This window comes from Falco rusticolus, chromosome 6 (assembly GCF_015220075.1).
Source record: "Falco rusticolus isolate bFalRus1 chromosome 6, bFalRus1.pri, whole genome shotgun sequence".
Taxonomy (NCBI): Eukaryota; Metazoa; Chordata; class Aves; order Falconiformes; family Falconidae; genus Falco; species Falco rusticolus.
The window spans coordinates 18029675-18049675 of NC_051192.1; the positions used below are offsets into that span (position 1 = coordinate 18029675).

At 44.9% G+C, this 20001-nt stretch overlaps 1 protein-coding gene across 6 annotated transcripts; it reads left to right on the forward strand.

Moving 5' to 3' along the window:
• The first annotated feature begins 187 nt into the window (after positions 1–187).
• ESCO2 (establishment of sister chromatid cohesion N-acetyltransferase 2) lies at positions 188–19854 on the forward strand. 6 transcript variants are annotated; one of them, XM_037392240.1, is made up of 12 exons: positions 188–271; positions 795–897; positions 1893–1961; positions 3336–4341; positions 7610–7700; positions 11062–11122; positions 14522–14651; positions 16208–16339; positions 16621–16710; positions 17374–17517; positions 17918–18099; positions 19170–19854. In XM_037392240.1, exons 2-12 carry the CDS (start codon positions 824–826, stop codon positions 19306–19308), a joined length of 2118 nt encoding a protein of 705 aa, XP_037248137.1. In that variant the 5' UTR covers positions 188–271; positions 795–823; the 3' UTR covers positions 19309–19854. The 6 variants fall into 6 exon arrangements, with proteins under 6 accessions (XP_037248137.1, XP_037248139.1, XP_037248141.1 ...); XM_037392241.1 differs by having other exon boundaries at positions 189–295; XM_037392242.1 differs by lacking the exon at positions 795–897.
• The last annotated feature ends 147 nt before the right edge of the window (positions 19855–20001 follow it).

Below are 20001 nucleotides of genomic sequence, written 5' to 3' on the forward strand. Positions count from 1 at the left end.
CGCTGAGAGCTGGAGTCCCTCTTGGGGAGTGTGGCGAGCTCTACTGTCTGATTGGCTGGAAAGCGGGTGGGGCGGGTGCCAAGCGGCGCGCCGCAGTTAAGGCCAATGGCGATGAAGTACGTGTGAGTGACGAAACGCTCGGCCAATAGAAGGGGGAGAGCGGGCGGGCGGGAGAAGGTGCGCGGGTTCGAAGGCGCGGGAGTGTTGGCGTGGTGTAGTGCTGGGGGAGCGCGGCCGGGAAGGAGGTCGAGTGCTTGCGGGGGATCTGGTGGTGAGGGTCTGGTGCCGTACTGAGGTGTAGGGCTTATGTTTACGGAGAACGGGGGTGTGGGTGTCAGGGCCTGGGGCGGTTCTGGGGCACCTCTCTGGGCTGAGGGCTGAGCCGCTGGGCCCAGGGCCTGGTGTGGGGTTGGGGGCGGGCGGTGAGGTCTGTAGGGCCCTGGGCTGGGGCTTTGGTGCGGCGCTGATGTGCACCAGGCCCCACATACTGGTGTAGGTGGGGTGGGGGACCGGGGTGATAGCGGGGGAAGTGTCGGGCCAGACCTTGGTGCTGGGTCAGGTGCGGGGAGGAAGCTTCTGGGGGGTGTGGAGCGCTTCGGTTAGGTCCTGCGTTGTGGGGGGAGAGGCATGAGGTGCTGGGATGAAGGGCTGATGCAATACCGAGGTGAGGGGCTGGTGGGAACTGTCTTATGAACATTTCGGGAAGGGGTGTGGGTGACTGCGGCTGGCAGCAGAGCGCTGCTCTGCAGGGAGCTGCGTGGGATCCTCAGGTTAATGGGATTAAATCCTTACAGGGAACTGTAAGGATTGCTCACTGCTATGCATGTGCCTTGACTCTCCTGCCAGCACTGTGTCCTTGTCGTCTTCCTTTCACCTGCACCTGCTATCTTATCCCAGGTACCTGCAGGTTTGTTACTGTTGCCCCGTGTTTCTACAGCATTAACTGCTCTCTCTTGAAGTTCCCCTCTGCCAGCAGCACTCTGTGTTGAGATTATACAACTACTCCTGCAGCTACACAGCTCCTGGCTCAATCCTCTGCCACCACTCATGTCCTTGGTCTTCCTTGGCTTGACAACAGTATGTCATGTCCAGGCTGTCATCAGTCACCGCTTCCCCAAAATCAGCAGTGTGTTAACGCAGGCGGGTTAGGAGGAGCTTCCTTCTGCTGGTAGATGATTGAATAAATTATTCTTTCTGGCATTCTAGCAGTTTATGAACGTTTACATTAGTTGTCTTGGATACAGGATATTTGTTTATTCTGGGGTTTCAGTTGTGAAATGTCATGTAATAGAAAAGTTAATACTGGATGGTAATTATCTCCAACTGGAAGAGATGGAGCAAACAGTGTCAAGTGTTAAACTGGTTTAAATGGCTGCTGTGTTAATGAAGGCTAAAAAAGCATGATTTATGGTATGTGACAAGATGGAAGGTGGGAGAGAAACTCTAAAAGCCTGTTGGGTAAAGAGCTGTCTCAGCTGGAAGGTAAATGCCAACATGAAATCCTCATGGGAGTAAACTATGAATATAGGCAGGAGCAAGCAAGTTTCTAGGAACCATGTCAGTGGGTCTGGAATGAGCTTTGCAAGAGACAAAGTAAAACACGTTTCTGAATTATCCAACTTCATCTTAGATGAGGGACTTGAGGATGCATTTTTCCATGATGACAGAACTGGACTTGACCTGGAATATCCTTTCTGTGTGTGCTTGTTCTACAGCTTATGCTCAACTGAAGCACAGCCCTGTGTTGTTCTAGTCTCTGTCATGCCCAAACTGCTTCCATTCAGTGTTTTCTTCCCAGTCATCCACCTTCTCTTCCTTCTTTACTAAGTTTAGGGGGTTTTGTTTTTTACTGGAAATCCTGTTTCAAGCTATTTAAAAATGTGTTCTTGTAGGCACTCTGGTGAAAACATGGCAGGTGTTACCCCGCAGAAAAGGAGACGTAGTTCTACTGATACCGATGGGTATGTTAACTTCTCATAGATTTTGCTTTTCAAATAAAAGCAGCTGATTGCTGCATATAGAATAAAATAGACGTTTTAAATCCTTGAGAGCTTTTAATATAGAGTGGAAAAAATATTAAGATGATTCTGAGACACAGCATCAGCCCATGGTTATTATTCAGTGACTTAACATCTTGAGAGGTTTTATCTAATACGTATGGAAACCAAAGCTAAAAAAACCTAAACACTAATTGTTTACAAATTTAAGAAATAAACTCCCTCGTGTTTGCATTTCCTTGTGGTAAAGCCTCAGCCTTTCCCATTTGAAAACACTTGGATAAAAAATACTGAGGTCTGCACAAATTATCTGAAAGTCTTCCAGTGTTAATAGCAAAATAGCTCCTTTGTTACATATGCCTAAAAAAAATTACAGGTTTTTGTTTATCTTTCCCCCAAAACCCAGTGGGGGAGAAGGCACTAGCCACGAACAAGCCCCCAAGATTTAAACTCAAAAGAATACTTTGTATCTTATTCTTTTCTAACTGTACCAGCGGAACAGATTTTTCTCATGCTTTTCCTGAACATCGCCCACAAAAATACTTCTGGAAGGGGGAGAAGAGTGAAGTCTGATCGCTGAGTTGGAAAGACAGATTCCTGAGATAAGGTGTAAATACTCGCTGAGGAAACGCCCTGCATTGCTATGTACCAGATAGTTAACCAGCAATGGCTGAACTTGTCCTTTGTCTAAATGTATCCTCTCCCCCTGGGCAGTGGGTTCAGAGGCTATTAGTGATTTGCTGTCAATGTTTGAGATTCTGAAATGGCTGTCACAGTGAGATTTCAGTGCGTCCCTTTCAGAAACTGGTATAAAATATTGTGAGAATTGTGAGCTTTATCAGTCTTGCATACAAGGGCAGGGGATGCACAAGCTTTTTCAGAGGCGCAGATCTGAGTTGACAGGTTTGGTCTGAAACAAAATAAGCTTTTTTTTCCCCCCCCCCTCCCTCTTTAATCATGAATAAGCGCTGGTCCTGTTGGCAGCATTCCAGAAAGTAGAATGAGTGTCGTTCCCAGGTGCTTTAACAAGTTCAGGCAAGAAAATAATTTGCTGGTTAGAAAAAAATACTTGGAGAATGGCCTTTTGATTTTTGCATATTATATTTTGATATTTGTGTTTTTTACAGGGCATATACCAGTACAGGCAACAAGGCTGAGTGGAAAATCAAGTATTAAGTAAAACAATAATTGAAAAGCTTGTATATTATATTTTAATATTTGTATTTGTTATGGCTTATTCCAGTACAGGCAACAAGGCTGAGTGAAAATTAAGTAAAACAGTAATTGAAAAACTTTCGATAGTATGTGTGATATTGTGCTCTGTAATTCTTTTTGCAGTTCATCCTTAGCCTTTGAGACTCCTGTGAAAAAAATGATGATAGGCTTTGCAGGAGGTCTGTCTCCACGCAAAAAATCAAGAAATAAATTGTTTGCTTCTCAAATAAAATGGTCACCTAGCTCCAGTGATGAGATGAAGGAAAATGACGCTGTGTTAGTGAAGCCGGTGCTGTCAAGGAGGCTGGATATTTCACCCCTTCAGGCAGCCAGCGATCCCACAGCCACGCAGAGGGAGCCCTTGAGGAAATTATCCCCAAAAAACACTTCCTTGTGCAAGCCCTTTGTGCCTGCAGCGTCTTTTTACAGCAAGGACAAGCAATACCTTACTCCTCTTGAGAGAAAACAACTGAATGAGAACCACTTTTTGGGTGAGAGGAACAGGGATGAAAATCTCCCAGCTGTCAGCAGGACTGAAAAGACAAACAAGAACTCAAGCAGGAATAAAAGTGCAAAGCCAACCAAGCACACAACAAACTCCAAGCATGGCAGAACTGTCCCCAAAGTACTTAAGAAGGCAAAGAGAGAGGTACCAGTGGGAAAACCCAGTGTGGAGAAAAAGAATGTCAGTTGCCTAATTAAAAAGAAGATGGATTCACCCTTCAGAGTCCTAAGCATGACAGTTAAACCAGCCCTGAAACTCCAGTTGGGAGCAGCGTTCTTCTCTGCCAGGAAGAAATCACACTCTAAAAAACCACTTGTAGACACCAAGCCTCTTCATGGTCTCCCCAAATCTCTGCAAGAAAATGATCAGCCCAGGCCACCGACAACTGCAAAATCTATTTCAGTTGATGGAAACAAAATTCTTGAGGCGGGCAGTATATTGAGAACTATTTCTGTGCCTCAGAAGAAGGAAAATAAAAACAGGGAGGACTTTACAAGCTGTGTAGATCGAGAGAGAGATTCGGCATGCAAAGGAACAGCATCTCCGCAGAAAAGCGGAAGCACCTCTGGTCCGTTTTGTGCTTCTGAATCTGCAGCTGCAGGAGACAGCAACGCAGAGAACATGGTGAGTAGCAGTGTTGTCAGGACCCACATAGGCATTCATGTGATACACAAGAGCTTGCTGAGCTGGAGGTAACACATGCTCTGGTTATTTGCGCACAGGGTGTTTATTATAGATAAAGTAGTGGATTTTGCCTAGGAGAACTTTCACAGATTTATTCCTGCCTTATGAAGGCATTGAAGTGTGGTAAACTTTCAGGCAGTTCTTGTCATCATCCCTGTCTGTCACTAGCTCTCAGCTGCAGTGAAATATTCCATTTGTGATGGATGTTTTCCCAAAAGGCAATAATCTGTATCTTTGTTCTTTTCTGTGATAAAGGGCAAAGCTGAAAAATAAGTTTTTAAGCATCTTTTTACCTCCCCCCCCTTTCTTGTTTTAATAAATGTAGCAAATGCCAAGTCTGAACTTAGTGAGTTTTATGGGAGGTCATGAGACTGTATCCTGAGTGTTCTCTCTGGATAGCTCTCTGTCTGCAAAATGCTACCTGTTCAGAGCTGGAGGAAGGAGGCATTTCTCAAGAGCTCTGCTGCTGTGCTCCTTGAAGCCAGTTTTGTTTTTCCCTAGCCACGTGCTTCTCAGCCAGTGAAGTAATCGGACAGAGAGAGCAAAATTGTTTCTCCAGTGTCTTTATTTAGAGATTTCTCCTGGGTCACAAGATGTTGCTTGCTGGTACAGCCTGTGCTGTAATTCGAGTGGCGCTAGCAGGTTTTGATCTGGTCTGGGATTATCTTTTAAGGGATTATTTTCTCAGCAGGAACTACCTGTGCTAGTTCTGCAGCTCCCTTCTCCAAGGAAGCAAGGTTTAGCCCCAGCTGCTCATGCTTAAACAAACAAACAACAAGTTTTCTGAGCTGGTCTGTTTGAACTGTAACTTTTTTGTATATTACCGAAGAGATAAGAGTAATTTTTATCTGTTGCCAGCTTAGCAGTGAATACTTCTGGTGACAGGGAAGTGTTGGGTTTGGTGTTCCTTGGTTTGGTTTGGGTTTTTTTTTAAAACATCCATTTGATTCTTGTACAAATATGTTTAGCAGTGCTGGAATAGTTAAACTTTGCAATGAGTCCTGCTTATTGCCAACCAGTAAATGCTTGCCAGACCTTGCTTTTAATGTTATGATTTGCTAGAGAATTGTTTAGCTTGGGATGTGGATTTTGGTTTCCAATGTAGTGCTTAGGTGTGGAAGGTAAAGGTGGCAATGGAATGAGTGCAGTGGTAAAGTACAAATTTGGAACAGGCTTGCAAGCTATTTCATTACATCTTAATGTTGTATTTTGCTGTGGCATTCTGGTTCTAAAATGTAGGAAAAGCCAATGGAATAGTACCACAGTATTTAATACCGAGCATCAAAAGGAAGCAGTTAACAAGACGGGAAGCTGTTTTTATATGGCTAATGCATTCTGTGTTCCTGGGTTGGTTCAACAAAAGACAGTTTATCGCCTCCTTTGTTCACCTGCACTGTTTTAGTATCTCTGACATTCCTGACTCAATTGTCAAAGTTTTTACAATGCAGCATTAATAAAACCACAAATGTTAGCTTGTGCAATCTAATCTTGCACGTGCAGTAAAAAAAAAAAATAAATAAAAAATTGAAAGCATTTGATTCTGCTGTGATGGCAGGGTTTTGTGTTGGCAAACTATTTCTGAGGGGTTAACCATAAGCACAGAGTGTTTGAAAAGGGAACTTAGTGACTTTGTTACTGCAAACTGATTACAGGTCAGGTTCTGTGTTGATCTAGTCTCAGATTCTGCCACAGCCAATTGCTTTACCTGGTGACTTACTAGGGTTCCTGATGAGGTGGGAAATAATGCACTGTCATGTACAAAAAGAGCAGTTCAAGGCAAAAATCAGTTTGGCAAACTTTCGTTTTTATAGAACATGTGTGAGAGGCTTCCAGAAGCTGTGAAGATGCCTAGTTGTAGACAGGGAATGAAGCAGAGTCTCAGAAATGCAAAGGTCAAGAAATGATACAAACCTTTACAGCTGAGATTTGCTTAAAAACAAAAGAAAAAACCCCCACATCCCACAATAAAACAAAAGCAGGGGCATATGTAGGTGTTCAGGTGCTGAGAGACAAAACCCATGGTCATTGTCGTATGCTGAATTTGGTCTCACAGCAGTCAAAGACGGGTAGAATCACAGAATGGTTTGGGTTGGAAGGGACCTTAAGTACCTTCCAGTTCCCACCCCCCTGCCACGGGCAGGGACCCCTCCCCCCAGCCCAGGCTGCCCCCAGCCCCGTCCAGCCTGGCCTTGAGCCCTGCCAGGGATGGGGCACCCACAGCTGCTCTGGGCAGCCTGGGCCAGCGCCTCGCCGCCCTCACAGGGAAGAATTTCTTCCTCATCTCTCATCTCCATCTCCCCTCTCTCATGTAAAGCCATTCCCCCGTGTGCCATCGCCACCTGCCCTTGCCCAAAGCCCCTCCCCAGCTTTCTTGCCGGCCCCTTTAGGCACTGGCAGGTGCTCTAAGGTCTCCCCACAGCCTTCTCCTCCCCAGGCTGAGCCACCCCAGCTCTCCCAGCCTGTCCCCACAGCAGAGCTGCTCCAGCCCCTGAGCATCTCCCTGGCCTCCTCTGGCCCCGCTCCAGCAGCTCCGTGTCTCTCCTGTGCTGGGGACCCCAGAGCCGGACGCAGCGCTGCAGGGGGGTCTCACCAGAGCAGAGCAGAGGGGCAGAGCCCCCTCACTGACCTGCTGGCCGCGCTGCTCCGGCTGCAGCCCAGGGTACAGTTGGCTTTCTGAGCTGCGAGCGCACATTGCTGGGTCATGTTGTGCTTCTCATCCACCAACACCCCCAAGCCCTTCTCCTCAGGGCTGCTCTCAGCCCATTCCCTGCCCAGTCTGTATTTCTGCTTTTGATCTCCCCAACCCAAGCGCAGGACGTTGCACTCAACCTTGCTGAACTTCACGAGGTTTGCACAGGCCCACCTCTCAGCTTGTCAGGGTCCCTCTAGAAGAGGGTAGGTGAGGAATAAGGTAGATGAGAAATGCCGGTGGTACTCCTTAAGGCTGCAAGGAACTTGCAGGAAATCAGTTTTTCCTCAGTGCTGGGGTGCAATGTTTTCAGCAACTTTTTCAAACTCAGCATTCAGGTGTAACTTTAATAACAGTGAGACAGGCAGTCTGCTAAGACTGCATTCTGTTACTGGAAAATACAGCTGTCAGTAACACTTCATGATGTCAGTTAGGCTTTATGTGATTCTGTAGCTGCTGTCTGAGAAGTTAATCAATGGAGAGTTTTATTTTTTCCCTAAAAATTGTCTAAACTTATAGGATGTTGGTGATACCAGTTCTTCTGCAAGCTGGGAGTCAGATGATTGCATTATTTTTTCAAGCCAATCTCCACGTAAGGTGAATAAACAAGGTAAGTTGGATTATATACATCTTGGTCTATTGATTCTGCTTCTCTAGGAAAATGAGGCAGAAGAGACTTCAAAAATCTCTTAGGCTACCTGCTTTCCCCCAGCAGGATCAACTCTGCTGAATTCTCAGGTTGTCCTATAATTTAGCGTTTAAATAACCTGGACAGTAATGATAGAGAGTCTGCTGTCTCCCTGATTAAACTCTTTCAGTGTTAAGCAGCCTGTAAACTGTTTATTATCCTGATGTCTAACCTATCTTTACTCTTCCCTTTACTACGTAGCCCATTCCCAGTAAGATTTCAGAACTCGATGTATTTGAAACCTTTTTTTTTTTTTTTTTCATTCTTTTCTCCCTGGACTGTTACCCTGATCCTTCCAGCTTTCATTTTTAAATCATGATTTTTAAGCATCTGACTTTTTTATTTACTTGTTTTCTTCAGACTGAGCCATGTCTTTCCTGGTGTGGTACTCCCAAATAGATTTCCACTGGAGCCTTATGAGCCCTAATTAGCAGGAAGGGAGTAATTCATATATTTCACATGCAGTGAATGGAGACATTTCCACAGGAAACTTGTTTGTGAGATGCCTTTGGTTTGAGGTTGACCATAACCCAAGTGCTTTGCATGCAGCTGCTGCCCAGAGGGTTGATCCCGATCTCTTACTTTGCCCTGGCTTATTGTTAAGTATAGTGATTCCCCTTATCCTTATTTTGGCTTAGTTGTTTCTGACTGTTTTCAATCCAAGAATGCTTTTTAAATTAAATTCTTAAATGCCCCTATGTGCTGGCTATTATCTACAAGGTTATAAGCATATATTACTGCCTACTCCTGATGGTCACCAAGGGAACTCCACTCTATACTTTTTTGTTTCCGCAGTGAATTATTAACAGTAATTATTTGAATATGAACTCCCCCCCTGCCAAATTTGCCCCTTTTCTTATGGTTGGTTTACAGGGACCATATTTCCCTACTAATGCAAATGAATTTTCAGAAGTTATATTTTAATTCTAAGACACTTAGTATTTTTCCTCTTGGGAATAGCAAGTGATTATAAAAAGAAAATATGTTGCTTAAATATTATTTTATTAAGGCAAAATAATGTGTTGGCCTCTACCTGCTGTCTCATCTTCCAAGTATGCACTGACATGTGCCAGTATGTTTGCAGAAGTTGAGGTCATGTTATTTTATCCTAATTTCCTGGTTTCTCTATTTTTCCCTTTTAAAATAGGCAGCATTCACTATTCTAGCCTCAGCAGCCCTGGGTTAATTCAGTTCTTGCTAGCCTGAAAAGGTCTAATTTATCCAAGTGTGCTGTCAACATCTTTCCCCAGCTGTGGAAGTTCATATCTCCTTTGTGTCTGAACTGTGCTAACACTCTCATCACAGCTAATTCTTTTATTGATGACTGAAATAAAAAGGCACTAAAGGTTTTGTCATCTGGCTTTAGTGTTTCCTCCCCTTTTGGTAGACTCTCTTCTAGGTTTTCCTCTTGCTGTTACAGGATGCTTTCCTGGTATTGTGGCTGTCCCAGGTAGAGTTCATTTTGCAGTTTGGTATTTCTGCTTTCAGTCCTTCGCGTTGCTGCTCTGCTCTCCCCTGGTTTCTATTCTCTTTGTGATTCCTTGAGTTTCCAGTGAGAGAAAAAGTCATGATTTAGCTGTATTTCTCACTTACTCCACTTCTTTCTGGCACATCTGGTCTTAATCAGTTTCTTGAAGAAATTGCCAGCACTTCTCAGCTTTTTTTTTTTTTTCTCCCCTCCCTTTAGTTTTGTTTCACATGGGAACTTATTTATCTGCTTTTGGATCGTAGTAAAGCCTGTGTTATTGAAGGTCACCATTTCTCCATGCCTCCTCTTGTTCTGAGGAGCAGCATGCTCTGTGCTGCCAGCCGCTTTGCTTTCTGCTGCCTCCACATCTATATAAAAGACGCCTCTTACTGTGCTTTCCACCTGTTCATAAAACTGTTGCCATCGCATTCCCAAAGATCACCTGATAATTATTTGCCTGCTGGGGCCTTTCCTGAGAAGTGTCCTGGTTCTCTAACATCCTGCATTTCTAGGAAGCTGTAGGCTTTTTATTGTTTATTAGTCTCTTCTTCATGAACCCTCATGATCTTTTCCATGCTGATAATTAACAAGACACTTTTTTTATTGTGTCCTGTTCCCTAGAAACAGCTGGTTCATCTTCAAGGTATGTTTTTTGGAGGCTGTTAGGGCCACTCTTCTGCTTATGTACTTGACAGTGTTTCTGTAATTCTTAAGGGGTCTCTGTCTGTGAATGCAGCCAAAATATGAGAGCATAAAGCAGTCTAGTACTTAAACTTTTTAGACCTGAGGGGAAAGTGTATTCCTAACTAATTTTATTTACCAAAGCCTTGCTAAATTAGCCTAAAACTTGCAGCTTGTGTGCTGTAACCTAGTGCTAAGCCCATCAGTTCCCAGCTTCTCTATCACAGCACCACAGAGTGGTCAGGGTCAGAGGGGACCCCTGGGACCACCCAGCCCACCCTGCTCAAGCAGGCTCTCCTACAGCAGCCGTGCACGGTCAAGGCCAGGTGGGCTCTGAACATCCCCAGAGAAGGAGACTGCGCAGCCTCTCTGGGCAGCCTGTCCCCGTGCTCCGGCACCCTCAAGGGAAAGAAGTTTTTCCTGCTCTCCCCACGGAGCTCCCTGTGCTGCAGTTTGTGCCCGTTGCCCCTTGTCCTGTCGCTGGGCACCGCTGACAAGAGCCCGGCCCCCTGACACTGGCCCTTAAGGTACCTGTGTGCATTGCTAATGTCCCCTCTTAATCTTCTTTTCCCTTTCTACCTTCTCTTGCTGTTAGAAAAACCCCTTTGCCTTGAGACTGCCACTGCTACCCATCAAACTGACCATCACCTCTGTAAAGCCATGGGTCTCTGGCAGGCTCCGCTTTCTGTAATGCCCTGTAGGATGAAACTCTGGTATTGATGTAGTAGTTTTTATCCTTTAGGTTGAAGAAACTATTTCAGGCTGCGTTAGCCAAAACAATGGAAAATCGAGAAACCCCTGCTTGATTAACATGCTTAATTAATAGCCAAGGAAACACTAAACTACTGCAGCAGAAATTTCTGCTTGTGAGAGGAGAAAGCACCAGACAGCCTGACCAACGTCACTTAAATGCATTGAAGGTAGTCATGGCTGGATACCACCCATGGACGTACCCTTTATATCCTGCATCAACAGCTTCCCAGTGCTCTTATAAGTCTTGTCTGTAGAGATCATTTGCACTGTTGTGTGTCATTTTGAAGTCCCATTGGTTTTTGAATTTCTGTTTCCATGTATCGACATGTTCTGCAACTAAAAAGGATTCTAAGCCTCAGTAACTTCACTCCTTTTTTCCAGCATCTCCTTCAAATGCTGTTGTCTACCCCATATTCAGTGCACCCCCTGCCAGCAAGAAAAGGTAGGTTGATCTATGCTAATTCTCTCAAAAGAATGATCAGAAGTGTCATATCTGCAGAATTTGTTTTTAATTATACTAATTTTTAATAAATATCTTAGCTTTCTCCTAGCCTTTGTAAGGTCTGGGAGTGGGAGCGTGATTTGGGTTTGTTTGTGGTTGTTTTTTTCTTTTAAAGAAAAGATGCAAGATTAAATTGGTGTTGATTTAGGGGGATTCTAGCCTGTAAATAAGGTAATACACATTTGCCTACGGTTCATAGTACATTTTCCATGTGAATCTGTACATGTTATTGAGCCATTATTTTTTTTTATTATTTTTACTGAAAGGGAAATAATAGTTTTCTCTTGGCTTAGGGGACTGTTTCAGGATATATTCATCGCCAAGAATGGCACAGCCTTGCTGGTGTTTGGGCCCCATGGCGGGGTGTGTGTGTGTGTATTTATTTTTACTACTTCTTTGTGTTCTGTATCTCCATATTTATACTGTCTATAATGAGCAGTAACTTTCAGTTTTATTTACTGGCTGTTAATCAGGGACCTGCACTTCCCAGTAGCCTGAGACCCTGAAACACTGCTAACTATGAACTTGAGTTGATACCAGAGTTGTAAAAACAAATTGTTTTTACTCATTGTAGAGTTAGATTAGATATGAGGAAGAAATTCTTCCCTGTGAGGGTGGCGAGGCACTGGCCCAGGCTGCCCAGAGCAGCTGTGGGTGCCCCATCCCTGGCAGGGCTCAAGGCCAGGCTGGACAGGGCTGGGGACAGCCTGGGATGGTGGGAGGGGGCCCTGCCCGTGGCAGGGGGCTGGGACTGGGTGGTCTGTCTTTAAGGTCCCTTCCAGTCCAAAACATTTTGTGGTTCTATGAATTTGGCAAGTTCAGTGGCACAGTTTAACATTGCTGGCTGTACAGTGAGCAGGGGGCATTGCTGTCCCTCACTAGAATCTGATCAGTAGTGTGGCTGTCTGCGTATCCCTCCGTCTGTCATGCTGTGGAGCAAGCAGAATGCATGCTCGTGAGGTTAAGTCCACCTATATTGCCAACCGATACGGCAGCGATGGCTCTGGAATGGGCGTTATTGCCATGTTCGAAGCAGTTCTGTGTTGCAAGCAACCTTTTGAGCCAAGTTAGCGTACATCAGCTACAGTGTATGAAAATTCGACTCTGTGCTTAGTTAACCGGGCCAGTTGAATTGCCCAGTTACTTGTTGAGTAATGCTGGAAATGTTTGACAGGGCAGGTCACTAACTCGCCTAGGCCAGTGTGTGGCTCTTGCAGGAACTGGCAGCTTCTCTGTCACGCTCAACCTCCTTTAAAAATTCATACTGTAGGTTTAATTTTAAACTGTTGGAATGACTCGCTCTTGGGGAAGGCTCTGACATTAAAACTACAGAGCTAAAGATTTCAGAAGGCTTGTTTAACAGCCTTGTGCTGGTATTGTAGAATACTCGTGTTCTTTAAATGTAGTGTCAAACTGATCTCTCTCTGCTGTGAGGTTCATTGCTTTTCCATAGTAACCCTTCCTGTGATACGCTTTTATAAGTGTAACAGTGCCCTGGCTAACACTGACCAATTATCTTCAATGTTAGCACTCCAAGAAGTATGTGTGCTATGCAGAAATCCCCTGTAGTGCAAAGATGGGTAACTGCACTGCTACACCTACAAAGGTGTGTTTTGTATTGCACTTTTTTTTTTTAATTTGATAAACTTTAGTACAGCAGTGCTAGATAGCAGCGTGCTCAGAAGTTTTGATCTAGATGCCAAAGACAAGACAAAAGTTGTAATAAAAATAGGTGAAAAGGATTAATGGAAGCACCTGTTTCTCTTCCATTTCTCCATGCTCACCTGAGTGGGTATTTTGTAAGTCTGCTGGGCAACGTTTGATATTTACTGTGATGGAAATGAAGCACAAGCACTTGGGCATTGGTACTAGATGATCTTTAAGGTCCTTTCCAACCCAAACCAGTCTATGATTCTACGTGAAGTTTGCATTTTGATTCTGTAAACAGCATGATATTGCTAAATTACTTGCAGGCACTGGTGCCCTTTACTCACAAGGTGTAATTGTATTGCCCGGTGTCTGATTGACTAGGTTATTTCTTCAATTAATTTGCTGTTGTACTCATAGACCTCTAGGGGGAAAAGGCTTATTTTCCTACACAAGAAGCAGAGTTACTAATCCTTCTCCCATATTGAATCCACTTGATACATTTTGTTAACAATAAAAGCATTCTGAGCCGAGTTTATTGTGAACATAAAAATCCTCCATTTAAAGTTGCTCCTAAGAGAGCCAAAATAAACTTGTTGCGCTACTGTACTCTTCTGCAACAGAAGTGTTGAAAGAGAGATCTGATTGCAATATTTGCTTTGCTTCCTCATGTGGCTTTTCAAATACCTTCCGTGGTGCAAGTGGAACCCTGGAATATGTGGAAATCCTGGTGTTTGTGATTAACTGAAAATCAGTCTTGGATTTGCAGTTGTCTCCTGGGAAGCTGATGAGCACAAGCTTTTCCTACATGAAGTCTCTGCTTTGGAAATTCTTCTTAGTATCCAAATCTATAAAATTGTTTGATGTATCTCTAAATTAATTCCATGTTGAGGTTCACTGCATAACAGTTACAATTTCCTACTTTAAGATTAAGAAATGCCACCTTATGTAGAGAAGTCTAAAGGTAAATTAGAAAAACTGTGTGATTATTAACACCCCTAATAATGTGTTTCCTTGTAGTTGAAGCCCACATAAACTTAAAAATTCATGTAAAGCCTCCATGTGTGGATTTGAATATGAAAAATTCCTCTTGGCCTTGCTTCGGTCTGCTCCCCTCTTTGTGCAGCTGTCCTTTTTTGCACGGCAGAGGAAAGCTTAGCCCTGGCACCAAGGGCTTTTCTTGATGCTGCCAATGCACTGGTTTGAAGGGGTGTGGGCATGAGGGGCTGGGACTTGTGGTGGTGAAGCAGTGACTGGCGGGGGGAGCATCTTGAGACCCCAGGGGTAGATGGATTGTGGATTTGAGACCAAGCAACCGTGTGTTTTGGCCAAAACCTTGTCACTAATTCTTGTACACCTTGATCAAATCCTAGATGAAATGCTTTGTAGGTTATTGGAGTTCAGTTTTTCATTTCCTTCCTTGAGGGGAGACTGGAAAATAGGATGGCTGTGGGAGAGGTGCTTAATCAAGGGTTATTTAACTTCTGATGCAATTGTGGCTCTTCCTAGAGCCCCTCTACTTTCTTTCCTCCCCCAGAAAAGCTGGCACCACAGCTGTCGAGAAGCTTTGCTGTATCTGGCTTAGTTTGGGGGGTTCTGTAATAAGAGCCGCTACCCTGCCCTGGTGCCCGATGTGTAATGTTAACTTTTGCCTGCAGTGACTAATTTTCATCTCTCTCTAACGATTTTCAGGATGCAGGCTATACAGGATGAACGAACTTCTTTATTTGGGTCCAGCCCACCTGCAAAACCATCTCTCACCTCGCAGAAGAGCAAGAAGGCGAAAGAGCTCTGCAAGCACTCCAGAGATCAGATGATCATTGTAAGGTTCCCCTCTGGGTGTGCTGGGTCCTCGGGGTGGTAAGGAAAGAAGAAATAAACCTTGAGGCTAACCGATAAGTAGATTTCCTTATTTGTAAACCTCAAACCAACCACACTGCAACTACCATAACAGGACAGTGATTAACCTATTTAGCACTAGCTTAGGACAGGGTAGTAGCTAGGAAATACATTGTTATGTTTTCCCTGGGACTAATGCTTTATTACATTTTAGAATTCAAAAGACACTTAAGGCACATAATATTAAAAAAACAAAAACAAAACAAAAAAAAACCCCAAAACAAACAAACAAAAAAAACCCCAACAAACCCAAAGGGGAACTCAGCGAAGCCTGTATGGATGCTATAGGAGTGAATTTGGCTGGATAATTTTCCTTTCCCACGGTTTCCTGGCCCGCTGTGCAAGCAGAGTCAGCACAGCATTGCAACCACAGCAGCAGACATCAGCCAGGGCAGCACGGGAGCAGGAATGTGCAACAGAGCTGAGCCCAGAGCTCGCTCTTGACAAGTGAGTGCCTCTTTGGTAGCTCCATGTCTGTATTTCTGCTGTCGCCCTTTGGTGTAGAGTACCGGAGCAGGAGTAGGCCAGACGGTGTTACTGAAGCTTGAGTGTCACGTAGCCATCGCGTGTATGGGTTTCAAGAAAATACACCCTCAGCAATGAGTAATTTTATTAGTAAACCATTTGTTCTCACTTGGTGACATGCAGACATTTTCAAGCCTGTTTCCTGAGGGAACAGGGCTTATGTGATCATTCGTCTCTGTTGATTTGCCCTTTCTAGCACCTTTTGAGTAGCTTGGGTGATTTCTGTCAAATGTGACACCTCACGGATACAGATTTTTTTTTTAGTGTTTTGAAAACTGCTCCCTGTGGGAGAAACTCAGCTGAGTGCCTGCACTGAGAGAGAAGCAGCAGCGTGTACTCAGCAGTCATTGCTGCCCTCAGCACGGCCGGCTGTCTCACTGCTGGGCCCACATGGGACAGACCATGGGTGCTGTGACGGGGGGGGGAAGCCCAAACTGGGATGGGGGGAAGGGAAAGCAACTGCTGCAGTAGCAGCCAGCACAGAGAAATGAGTCCTTAACAAACCGGGTTTCATTTCAGCTCACTACTTGGAGAGCAATCTGCTGTTTGCTTGCACAACCGGCACTGAGTTCCTTCTCTTCCCTTCTCTGTGTACTGACAGAGATAAAAATAAGGTTATTTTTAGATAACTGATGAAAAAAAGGTGATGCATAGTTGTCCTTTGGTTTTTTTGTCATGGTCTTTTAGGTTGTTTCCTCTATGAGGATGTTGCTGATGTAGTTCAACGCTCGTTCCAAACGTTGCATTCATTGTGTTCCCTGGATAATTTACGCTGTGTAGGTCTGAATATTCTGCAAATAAGCAAAAGCTTGTCCTTCTCTTCACAAGTTCAAAGGAAAACAAATACTTGAATCTTTGATGGTTGTCACTAGAACCAATTCTGAACCTCATTCTGTAAACTGAACATGGTTTTGAACAACTTCAGAGTGCTTAGCTGGCTCTGTTTCTTATTAGGATGCAGGTCAGAAGCATTTTGGTGCCGTGATTTGCAAGTCATGCGGCATGATCTACACTGCTGCTAGCCTGGAGGATGAAGCCCAGCACATCCAGCACCATGAGAGATTCCTCGAGGGACTCAGATACGTGGTGAGGAGTAAGCTCAGCTGTGGAAGCATGTAGTGCCCAGGTACAGGGCCGGGGCAGCTGCAGGCAAATGTTTTGTCATCCAGAGGGAGGTTAAAGTGTAAGTTTAGGCAGTTCCAGCGACTGTCTGCCTTCATCAGATTGATGAATTTGACTTTATTCCTGAAAGCTGAAGCGGTTCAGATTACAGCTTCATCTGCCAGTGTCTTCACTGAATCACTTCCTCTCTCTTGCTAGACCACTAATTTGTTGTTTGGGGTTTTTTTTCCCCCCCTCTGTTGCAGGGTTGGAAGAATGAAAGGGTTGTGGCAGAGTTCTGGGATGGGAAAATTGTATTGATTCTTCCAAATGACCCAAAATATGCCGTCAAGAAGGTACATGTTTGTTTATTTTTGGGGTTTATGATGTAGATGAGCTTTCTGCTGGCTCAGCTCCCACAACTACCTCAGTGTGTGATCACGCATCACTTGCCAGTGCACGGGGTGAACAGGAGAGCCGAGTGGGTTTGTGGCAGCAATCCGGGTTGCTGTGGACACCCACCCAGACACATCCTAAACCTGCTCCCTGTGCCGAAGCTCTTGTTTTTACATGACCAACATAACCCAGTCAGTTCTTTCCATCCCAGTGAGAGGCAGGTGGACCCTGCAAGAAGTGTAAAGGGATGAAGACACGAGTGAGAGCCTGTACTGTAATATTATCCACAGTCAGGGAAAACGATTGTTCTGTCAGTGGGCTGTTGGGTGGGGAAGCACCCTTGTTTAAAAACTGCTTCTAAAGAACCTCCATTTAAAAAAAAAAAAAAAAAAATTATTCTTGCCAGATTAGCTGCATGTGCAGTGATTGCCCCTGCTATGGTGGGGAGCTGCAGAGCATTTCGTGGCTGCGTAATGAAGCCTGACCTTGTGAAAATACAGGATTATTTGGGGAAATGAGTCCCTTTTTCTGACAGGATTCATGCAGTCAAAGAACATGTCTGTGCGTACCCAACGTGCCTCTTTCTGATTTTGAAATTCTGATTTCTGATTCTTTTTCCTTAGGCAGAAGATGTGCGAGAAATTGTAGATAATGAATTGGGATTTAAGCAAGTTTCTTTGGGGTGCCCGGCCAAGACTAAAACGTACTTGTTTGTGTCCAATGAGAAGATGATTGTTGGGTGCTTAGTGGCTGAATCAATCAAGCAGGTACATGTTAATTGCATAGGGAAGGGGTGAAATTGCAGGCTCATAACGGGTTCTGTTTGCTTAAGCCTGTGTATCGGAAAGTCCAGCTTAGCACAGGAGGGAGGAAAATAAAACTACGGAAATAAAATGAACAAAACAAAAACACACAAAAAAAAAAAAAGAAAAAAGAAATCAAGATAAAACTTGTGCTTTTGTCAGGGTGAGGTGTTGCTGGCAGGAGTTAATTGAGCTTGCACAGCTGATACCACAGCGAGCTTCCATCCGACCCTGCTCCGGGTACTGGTTTATGCGGTGGTCGGCCTTGTGAGAAAGCAGAAAGCAAGGCCAGGGGCACAGGAAGGTCCATGGCTCTGCGTCCTGTGGGGAAGGAGCATTCTGATGCCTCTGCTCATCCCTGCAGGCTTTCCGGGTGCTGTCGGAGCCGGGAGCCGTGCCGTCCCCCGTCCAGGATGCCCTGCAGCACCACCGGGCTTGGCGCTGCTCCACGGAGCCGGAGCCCTGCATCTGTGGCATCAGCAGGATCTGGGTGTTCAGCCTGAAGCGCAGGAAGGGCATCGCCAGGCACATGGTGGACGTGGTCAGGTGGGGAGCGGCAGGGTTTATCCTTGGCGGGGCGGGGAGCGATGATTGCAGTGAAAAGCCTTTCAAAGGAGCTTATGGGAAGGGATAAATTTGTATCCTTAAGCAAGTCTGGAATCCTCACTCCATAGTGGAAGGATATAGAGTGAACAGATACTTCATGTATAATTTAATACTTAAGTCATTTTTTTATTTAAAATCTGACACAAGTGTGGGCCAAGCTGTAAACCTACTGGGTATAACCAGAACACAGAGCTATGTGGGCTGGATTTTCCAAGAAAAGCTATGCTTGTTGGGAAATTATTATTAATATTTTTTTTAACCAGCCAAGTTGATGGGCCCAAACACTTGAGTCTTTCCAGGCAGGAAATTCCAAGCTTTTCAAGCTCAGACCAAACTGGGAGGAAGACTTAAAAACTTCCCCTCTTCTGTTAACATGGACTACCTTGAGGCTGAGCTTGGTAGTCCTAGAGCCTGTAGTATCATCTCGGTGTCATATCTGCTCGCTATATGCGTATAAAATCCAGCTATTAAAGTATATGAGTACCTATGGATATATTTTTATATAATCATACATGATTGTATCTGGAGCTCAATATTCTGAAAATTCCTCAGCTGGTGTTTGGTCTCCTGTTCCTCCTGTGGTTGGTGTTTGATGTGCCACCTCCCTGACGCCTTCCCCATCCACACACTAGCCAGCAGGACCTGGGTGACCTGTGGGTGCCCCGGAGAGCCCTGGCACTGCTGTGGTGGGCTTCACTCCAGAGCTGCTCTAAGATATTTAACCAGAACCTCTGGGTTTCCATGTAAAACTCTGCCTGTGGGTTTCTGCCTGTATTTGGCTTTGTTACCCTCCTTCAAATTTCAAAATGCCTCCCAGTTCCCGATTACACCAGAACCCAAGGGAGCAAACTGGCATCTCACAACGAGCTCTGGTTCAGCAGCGAAGTGACAGAAGAACAACTCCCTGCAGAGGAGGGCGGGGGGGGCAGACACCCCTGCGTTGTGTTTTAGGAGCTGAGTAAAGCCGCCAGCCGCTCACAGCACGCCGATAGCTCTGCTCTCTCTTTCAGGAGCACGTTCATGTATGGCTGCTACCTGAGCACGGATGAAATCGCCTTCTCCGACCCAACGCCGGATGGCAAGCTGTTTGCAACAAGATACTGCCAAACTCCCAACTTCCTCGTTTACAATTTTATTTTTAACAACTGATTTGACTTGGTTATTACAAGTTGGGGTTTGTTGAAATAATCTAAAGATAAGTTAGATATTTAAAATAACACAGAAGTGTTGTTACGTGGCTAAATGCTGTTTTCCTGCTGAGAGCTAGCTCTCCCTTCCCCTGGGAGGGAGCCGGGGGAGAGCGTGTCACTTTGTGTACAGAGTTGTGTTGTATTTTAGCGTATGCCATGGAGCCTTGCTTGCATTTCAGGTAGGTTTGTGTCTTCTGAAACTAAATTCTATTGCAAGTAACTTAATTTTGTTGAAAGTTAATTAATATAAAGATACCCGTTTCCTCCTTGATGTCTGGGTGTGTAATTCTGAGCTCTCAGCAGTCTGAGTACTGTCAAGGGCTTGTCTGGGGTAGGAGCCTTACTACAAGCAGATGCTAAATTTATGCACCGAGTCTTAAACGTCTTAAAACAACTGACTCGTGGCAGGATTTCCCCTGGTACTTAAGGTCTGGAACCCTCACGGTATTGTGCTGCGGGGGAAGCTGTCACGGGGGTTGTCTGCTCAATAAAATGTGTGAAAAGCTGCTGCTCGAGCTTGTTTCCATGTACAGAAGATGCGGGAATGCTTCCAGCGGTCTCCTGATTTGAGGAGCTGGGAGAAGACAGCAGTGGCTGCAACAGAAGCAGAGGGCTGCGTGGGGGAGCAGGGTAAGTACGCGTTGCAGTCTCC

What these genes read in the sequence shown, in the direction of transcription:
- ESCO2 (XM_037392240.1), top strand. Translation starts at nt 824, where the DNA reads ATGTGCCTTGACTCTCCTGCCAGCACTGTGTCCTTGTCGTCTTCCTTT. An exon ending in ACGTAAGGTGAATAAACAAG is followed by an intron (nt 7,701 to 11,061) that starts GTAAGTTGGATT and finishes CCTTTTTTCCAG; the next exon opens with CATCTCCTTCAAATGCTGTT. An exon ending in CAAAATATGCCGTCAAGAAG is followed by an intron (nt 16,711 to 17,373) that starts GTACATGTTTGT and finishes CTTTTTCCTTAG; the next exon opens with GCAGAAGATGTGCGAGAAAT.